This window comes from Octopus bimaculoides, chromosome 9 (assembly GCF_046866305.1).
Source record: "Octopus bimaculoides isolate indiv1 chromosome 9, ASM4686630v1, whole genome shotgun sequence".
NCBI classification, from domain to species: Eukaryota; Metazoa; Mollusca; class Cephalopoda; order Octopoda; family Octopodidae; genus Octopus; species Octopus bimaculoides.
Window position 1 is genome coordinate 94,956,313 of NC_142936.1, and position 9,046 is coordinate 94,965,358.

The 9,046-nt window shown below is 35.9% G+C and overlaps 1 protein-coding gene across 1 annotated transcript; it reads right to left on the minus strand.

The window, feature by feature from the left end:
• Positions 1-671: 671 nt before the first annotated feature.
• Positions 672-3,693, minus strand: LOC106879790 (uncharacterized). The gene has a single exon (XM_089358091.1). The coding sequence runs from the start codon at positions 3,691-3,693 to the stop codon at positions 2,239-2,241; it is 1,455 nt and encodes a 484-aa protein (XP_089214217.1). The 3' UTR covers positions 672-2,238.
• Positions 3,694-9,046: the final 5,353 nt, after the last annotated feature.

Below are 9,046 nucleotides of genomic sequence, written 5' to 3' on the forward strand. Positions count from 1 at the left end.
ACCAGTGTTGGTATGTTTACGTCTCCGTAACTTGGTGATTCGGCAAAAGCGACCGCTAGAAGTAACACACTTTAAGGAAAATATGTACTGCGGTCGATTCTTTCGACTAAAGTTCGTCAAGGCGGTGCCCCAGCATGGCTGCTGTGACTTCCAGATTAATGAAAACCTTGAAGTTTGTCGTGTTCGAGTTAGATTTCTGTATGCCATATTTCTTTTTTTGTCAGCTTGGAAGGATTAAGCGCCATAGGAATTCATGACCGTTAAAGTCAAAAGCAGAAATATTGCGGCGCGGCAACACACGATAGAATAGAGACAGTGCGATTGATTTACTCTGAATTCTGTTGGTGATTAATTTTGCTAGTACAGACGCCATTTTCGTATAGGTTGGAATCAAATAAGACAAATAGTTTTATTATTAAGGGCATTAAAATGGCAGAATCTCGTCCAGTCAAATACGAGGATTGTGTCTACGATTTTGATCCATAAATTGTCAGTGAATTATCTTACGAACATTACAAATGATGCTGCGTATGTCATAGATTATGCGTTTGATGAACTTCTGTAAGGAAAAGTTACATAAAAGACCGGAGCACAATAATAGCACAGAAAATGTTGAATATGAAAGCAGTCTGATACAAAACAGGAAATAATGTTAGTGACAAAACGATGACTTTGAGGAAATTTGTTCGCATTTTATAATACAGAATATTATCACAAAATAAAACAAAGGCAAATAACTGTATAATATGAGTTTTTAAATATTCCAAATGAAAACAGACATTGAAAGAAAAAGATGGCAGACGAACAGAGTTAAAGATACAAAAAACTTATGTATTATATACTCATTGTTAAAGAAAAGAATGACGCTTAACAAAACGTCTGCTGTTTCTCTTTATTTCTTATTCTGTCTAGTTTTTCTTCCACCAAGATATTCTTCAGTCACGGGATTTCTGTCAGAGATAATTCCTTCAAAAGTACATTCTGCAACACACAAGCTATACACCCTATATGTTAAACGCTGAAGAGCCGCCAAAAATTCCTTATGTATATGTGTGTGTTTTAATGACTTCGTATTTTTGGCTAAAGGTCATCAGTTATTGAGGGCAAGGGAAGTCGATTAGATCGATCACCATTATTTGGCTGCGGTTTTTATTTTATCGATCCCGAAAGGATCGACATCGTCAGAATTTGATCTCAGAATGTAAAAACAGACGAAATGCCGCTGAGCATTTTGGCCGGCGTGCTAGCGGTTATGCCAACTCACCGTCTTAACACACAGACACACACAAAACGTGTGTGTGTGTGTGTGTGTATGTGTGCGTGTGTGTGTGTGTGTGTGTGTGTGTGTGTGTGTGTGTATGTGTGTGTGTGTCTGTCTGTCTGCCTACCTGCCTATCTGCTTGTCTGCCTGTCTATCTATCTGTCTGACAGTCTCTCTGCCTCCCGCAATATATATATATGTATATATATATATATATATATATATATTTTGTTAGGCCCCTCAAAGCTGAGTCCTTTTCAGTTTTTTAACAACAATTTACTTAGTTTGAGGAATGCAGAAACATCGCAGATTCATTCGCAGCCAACAGCGAAATGCGACTGTAATAATAGTACTTATATATGTGTGTGTGTGTGTGTGTGTGTGCACATATATCTATTTACTCTACTCACCTGAAGACGTGCATGTATACAGTTATTGTTGGATGATACTAATGCAATAATGTGTTTATTATTTGTAATTTCCGGTAATTACCAGTTGATATTGATGCGTCGAAACAACTGTACTAATTTGTAATAAAACCTGTTGATTCCATCTTCTTAAATATACATATGTATGTACTCATAAAGATACATGCATACATATGTATGGTCATGTTTGTGCACTGTATGTATGCACCTACTCGAAAGTATGATTTATTCCATGCGAGACGCTTCTTTCACTGACGACGCAAATTGGCAGGTATCACACCTTACCAATGTCTGCCTAACGAATGTGACGTGTGAGTGTCATTTATCTCCGTTTCTTGTGAGGTGAAAATGCAAACACAGAAAATTACAAATACCCTTGGAGTAGTAAGAATCTAATCACTGTGTATTTACATCTAGCTTCCGTATGCGAGTTTGAACGTATACGTATGTGTCTGCCATCGGGAACATGCGTTTATGAAATGATTAGCGGTACAACGCCCACAGGACTATTTTTATTCGATTTTATGCATATATCCGTCATCATGCAGTCTAACCTTTGCCGTGTAAATGATGGAAATCCGAAGCGATTGTCTGTAAATTCTCCCAGCTCAAAGTTTTTACACTCCGGACCTTTGTGCCACCAGCTGACTCCTTGTCAGTGACAACATCGGTCATGAAAGAGATGTATGTAATGGCCAAACGCAGAGTCTCAATACGGGACAACCTCTTCTCGTAGGCGAACGTTGGCACTCGCTTTCGCAATGTATCAAATGCTTCGTTCAAATTAAACATCCGACGCCGTTCACGGATGTTGGCGGCACGCCTCTGTGCCACCGTCGGTATGCGTCGCCGCTTCGGTTTGCTTCCACCATTAAAAATAACGTTGTGTGCCGCTGATGATGAACCACCGCTGCCGTTGACGCCGACCCCAGTGGCTGCGGCAGCCGCTGCCGCTACAGCCGCCGCAGCAGCTGCTGCCGCCGCCGCCGCCACCGACGCGGCGTTGTATTGTGCCGCATTAACCATTGATTCAGAATGGCGGACGGCGTGGGCTGCGGTGAGAGGATGCAGAAGGAGATGGTGGTGGTGGTGATGGTGTTGCTGCTGTTGTTGTTGTTGTTGGAGATGATGTTGCTGCTGTTGTTGTTGATGCTGCTGCTGCTGCTGCTGTTGCTGCATCTGATGGTGAAGGTGAATGCTATGTTGCTGTTGTTGTTGCTGGTGATGTTCAGAAGACGTAAGTAACGGGGGTTGCTGTTGTTGTTGTTGATCTTCAGTGTGTTGTTGTTGTTGTTGGTGTTGTGGGTTGTGGTGGCGGTTATGCTGTTGCTGATCTTGTCCCTGGTGTGACTGATGCTGCTGCTGTTGTTTCTGTTGACCATAGACTCCAGCCTGGGCGTGGAAGGTAGCAGTGGACACTGGATACAGAATGGAGCCACTCGTCATTTCCTGGTGCTGAGGCTGTTGCTGCTGTTGCTGTTGTTGCTGTTGATGATGATGATGATGATTATGATGATGATTATGAGTAAGGGTAACAGGATGTGCCGGAGGGGGAGGAGGAGGAGCGGAAGGGTGAGGAGAAGCATTGAGTAGAGTTGGATGTAAGTGATGCTGCGTTTGCTGCGTGTGGGCTTGCTGCTGCTGCTGTTGTTGTTGCTGCTGGTGATGAGGATGATGATGATCATGATCATGATGACTCGGAAGCTGGTTATCCAGGCGCGTGTGAAGGCAGTTCGAAGTACTCCACAACCATTCTGTTGGTGTTAGTGTGCCGCTTCCAGAAGCAACGTCCGGTTCATTGTCATTATTACTCAGGGGCGCCTCTGCAGACGGCATCGTAGAACTATTATTATTATTGTTGTTGTTGTTCCTCTTGTCGTTGTTGTTACTATTAATTGCACCGTTGATGTTATTATTATTATTATTATTGATATTGCTGTCGTTCTCGTCGATGGAAGTTACGCCAATGATACCGGAGGTTCCATAACCGGAACTGATCTGCATATCCGGTTTACTGCTACAAGGGTACGCTTACTGAAAATAGAAAAAGAAATAGGTGAAACCCTTGTCATAAGCTGTAAAATATGTTTCAAAAATGAAATCAATGAAATAAATTAAAATCATGATCTGCGGAGCCAATTTGATGGCGAAATTATTAGTTCTAATACAACCAAAAGATAATCTAGCGTTTCAATAAGGTTTATTAGATTTTAAATATCTTCATCTCTTCATCAAATTCCCTTTTCGTTGCCATTATTTTGAACATTTCAAGGCGGCGAGCTGGCAGAATCGTTAGAACGCCGGGCGAAATGCTTAGCGGTATTTCGTCTGTCTTTACGTTCTGAGTTCAAATTCCGCCGAGGTTGACTTTGCTTTTCGTCCTTTCGGGGTCGATAAATTAAGTACCAGTTGCGTACTGGGATCGATTTAATCGACTGGCCCCCTCCCCCAAAATTTCGGGCCTTTTGCCGAGAGTAGAAAAGATTATTTTGAACATTTTGCATGCAAATATATTTGGAAATAGGGAAATTCAATGGATATCAGTTAATTAATTAATCATTTAATTGATTATCATCGTTACCTGCAATTGCTTCATTTGACATCCAATTTAAATTACAAAACATATATCAATATATAAATTTGCATTTCAAAATACCTATATATATATACACACACACACACGCACACACACACACACACACACACACACACACATACATATATATATATATATATATATATATATATACATATATATATGTATATATATATATATATATATATATATATATATATATATATATATATATATATATATATATATATATGTATATATATATATACATATATATATGTATATATATATATATATATATATATATATATATATATATATATATATATATATATATATATATGTATATATAAGGTTAAGAAGGGTATTGGATTCAACCAAACCCAAAGATACAGGTAATACCGAGTAAGTGCTGTATACCTTCTAGTTTTGCCCCTGTCGTTGTATAAACATGAGTGGGGAATATAACATAGGCCGTATATTAGCGTGTGCATGTATAAAGAGAGAAAAAGATAAAGAGATCAATATATATATATATATATATATATATATATATATATATATATATATATATATATATATATAGAGAGAGAGAGAGAGAGAGAGAGAGAGAGATAAGTGCAGCAGTGGCTAATAGGTGCAGCAGTTGCTTTGTAGGCGCAGGAGTGGCTGTATGGTAAGTAGCTTGCTTACTAGCCACATGGTTCTGGATTCAGTCCCACTGCATGTCACCTTAGGCAAGTAGCTTCTCCTATAGCCTTGTGAGTGAATTTGATAGACGGAAATTGAAAGAAGCCTGTGTGTATATATATATATATATATATATATATATATATATATATATATATATATATATATATATATATATATATATATATATATATATATATATATATATATATATTTATATATATATATATATATATATATATATATATATGTATATATATGGGGGGTGCGTGTGTGCGTGCGTGTGTGCGTGTGTGCGTGTGTGTGTGTGTATGTGTTTGTGTGTCTGTGTTTGTTCTCCCACAATCGCTTGAAAACCGATGTTGGTGTGTTTACGTCCCCGTCACATAGCAGTTCGGCAAAAGAGAACCGACAAAATAAGTACTAAGCTTACAAAGAATAAGTCTTGGGGTCGATTTGTTCGACCGCAGTCAAATGACTGTAACAAGTAAAAGAATAAAAGAATATATATATATATATATATATATATATATATATATATATATATATACATACATATATATGCACATACATACATACATACATATATATACACATATACATACATACACACACACACATACAAACACATGCATATATGCATACGTACTGGCGCGACGTCCTTTGACGATAAGAATTCAGGTTTCTGCTCATCTGAATTTTTTACATCCCATTGAGACTGAGTATTCCATACAAACATGAACCCTTAATATAATTCCGCAGCAAAATCGGCATCTCAGAGTGCCTAATGAAGCTATTCCTTTTAAATTACAATCTACGAGCTGGAACTTCGTACAGTTTCCATTTACAGGTTTTTTTTTTTTTACTCACAAGGTTTAGGGCGCAGGGAGACAGTAGAAAAGGGTATTCGCTCAAGTTGTGTAATGGGATCGAATAGTTGCGATATACTGTACCGATATACACTCGCATACATACATACATACATACATACATACATACATACATACATACATACATACATACATACATATGTGTGCGTTTGCAATCCAGGAACAGGAAATATCAACCAATGCCTGATGTACAAAAGGGATAGAGATGCAGGAAAAGCAGTAAAATGTGACAACCGATGCAGGATTTGTGGAGTTTACACCGAAGGTTTCACCCATATCACAGTATTACCTAACGATGAGACATGACGTTGTAGCTAGGACACTCTATAATGAAATCCGTCGGAAGGATAATCTCGAGGAAAAATAAATAAGAACCCACAGTATGGTAGAAGCCATAGCCACTTATAATGAAAAGGAATATGGTGGAATGTACCAGTGAAGACTTCAATAAAATGTAAGCACAACAGATCTGATCTCATGATTTGGAATATAGAAGAGAAACTGTACAGTTGTGGAAATTAGCTGCCCAGCAGATGTAAACATAAAGTTGAAGATCGGTGAAGAAGAGAACATCTACGCTGAACTATGGAGAAATATGCAGTGACTCTATCCAGACTACAAGTTCAGGTTTATATGTGTAATTATTGGGGCCCTGGGGTATGTAATACACTGCCTAAATACCAATCTTGAGAAATTAGGCTTCTGAAAACCAGATGGGAGAAAGCTAATTCGAAGACAACAGATTCAATCCATCACTGGAACTGTAAAAATCTGTAAAACTTTCCAGAAATTTATTATTCAAATATATATGAGCATGTCTACATATGTAACTATATGCATGAGACATATGTAACTATATGCATGAGAATATATATATATATATATATATATATATATATATATATATATATATATATATATATATATATATATATATATATATATATATATGTATAAGGTTGGACATTCTTCAAGTAAACAAGCAAAAATTCTATTGCAATATGGAATATTTATACCTCTGCTACCTATGCTATATCAACTCTCGTTCCAACATAAATTTCCGGATTATTCACACAAGGATTAATTTGCACGAATTTCTATACGGATATTTACCACTGGAATGAAACTACACTTCTAGTACTGTTCTCTCTTTTTCAGCACATCACACTCTTTACCACTTCATACTAAAAATATCCGCCTATGGATATAATAATAGATTACTTTATTTTTTGTGTCTCCGATGATGGGAAGTACTGGATCTTCCCAGAAACAGCTGTAAGACTCTATCCATAACATTCTTCAACCTTACCTTTGCTCTCTTTATCTTTTTGTTTTTATATATTTACATATATACATATATATATATATATATATATATATATATATATATATATATATATATATATATATACATATTCACACACATATATATATATACATATACACACACATATGTATATATACATGTGTGTGTATGCACACGCACTCTTACGCAAACAAAAACCCATTCTCGCATAAGTATACATGAATGAAAGAGAAATAGAGAGAGAGAGAGAGGGACAGAGAGAAAGAGAGAGATGAATACGATGTTAATTAAACATTTTTATATCCCTGCTTAAACGTTCTTAATCATTCACAGAGAAGAACAGGCGTACACATACGGTTGCATATGCGGATACGAACTGACGGGCAGACAGGCAACTAGATCGTTGGCTGGCTAGTTAGTAAAACACATATGTACACAAATGCATACTTACATACATACATACATACATACATACATACATACATACATACATACATGCATGCATGCATAGGGACAGTGAAGTAGACAAGCAAAAAGATGAGCTGATAGATAGATAGATAAATAGATAGATAGATGGATAGATATATAGATAGATAGAAAGAAAGGTATATATATATATATAAATAAGTAGATTAGCTGAGAGATAAATCAATAGACAGGTAGATTGATAAACAGAGAGATAGACTAAAAAATGAGCTAAGTAAATAGTTAGACTCCTAGCAACCAGTAGAAACATATATAACAATAGTCTGATAGATAAGAAGATATATCTGTAAAAGTGATATAGATGTTCACAGACATTCAAACTTACAGGTAAATTAATCAATGTACACATATACATATGAGTTGATAATATATATATATATATATATATATATATATATATAATATTTGTAAACGAACGAGAAGGCTTTGTAGGTTACGGAGATAGAATGACTACGAAGTTAATTAGTAAAATTCCGATTGGGCCAAGCGATCACCCATCAATTTCTGCCAAATTTTATGAAAACATATTCTTAACTGTCCAACACTACACAGAATATTTGTAAACAAACCAGAACTCTGTAACTAACAAAGCCTTCTGGTTTGTTAACAACTATTCTAAGTAGTATTGGACAGTTAGAGCATATATTCATAAAATTTGACAGAAATTGACGGGTAAACGTTTGACCCAATTGGATGCGCAAGAAGCCGTGTGAACGTTGATTTATGGGTTCGATTCTTGGTCTAGGTTAGCTCATCGTTTTTCAGTCAATTGTTTATATATAAATTTCGGTTTAAATCGGAGCATATATATATATTATTATTACATACTTTTCATTGTGTATATATATATATATTTCATAACTATTTCACGAATGTATTTCATTTACCTTTTACATGTTTCATTAATGCTAGGGCACCGCTTTGAACAGTTCAGTCGAACAAGTCATCCACAATATATTTTTTTAAAGCCTAGTAAGTATTGTATCGGTCACTAGTTAACGGTTGTCGAGCATTGCTGGGGGTCAAACGCACACATAGATATACGAGGTTATAGTTGAAGACACCTAGGTACCATGCAGTGAACTGAACCCCGAAGCACGCGACTGAAAAGCAAACCTCTTACCACACGAGCATACACATACATACATACATACGTACATATATATGTATGTATGTATATATATATATATATATATATATATATATATATATATATATATATATATATATATATATATATACATATATATATATATGTGTATATATACATCCATACATATATATATGTATGTATATAGTGGTTTGACTCAAGCAACCGATAGAGTAAGTACTAGGCCTTATAATAGAGTATTAGGTTTGGCACATTCAACTAAAATTTCAAGACAATGCTCCAGCATGGTCTCAATCAAA

Bases quoted from the DNA above. Each gene is read 5' to 3' on its own strand.
- LOC106879790 (XM_089358091.1), bottom strand. From the start codon at position 3,693: ATGCAGATCAGTTCCGGTTATGGAACCTCCGGTATCATTGGCGTAACT.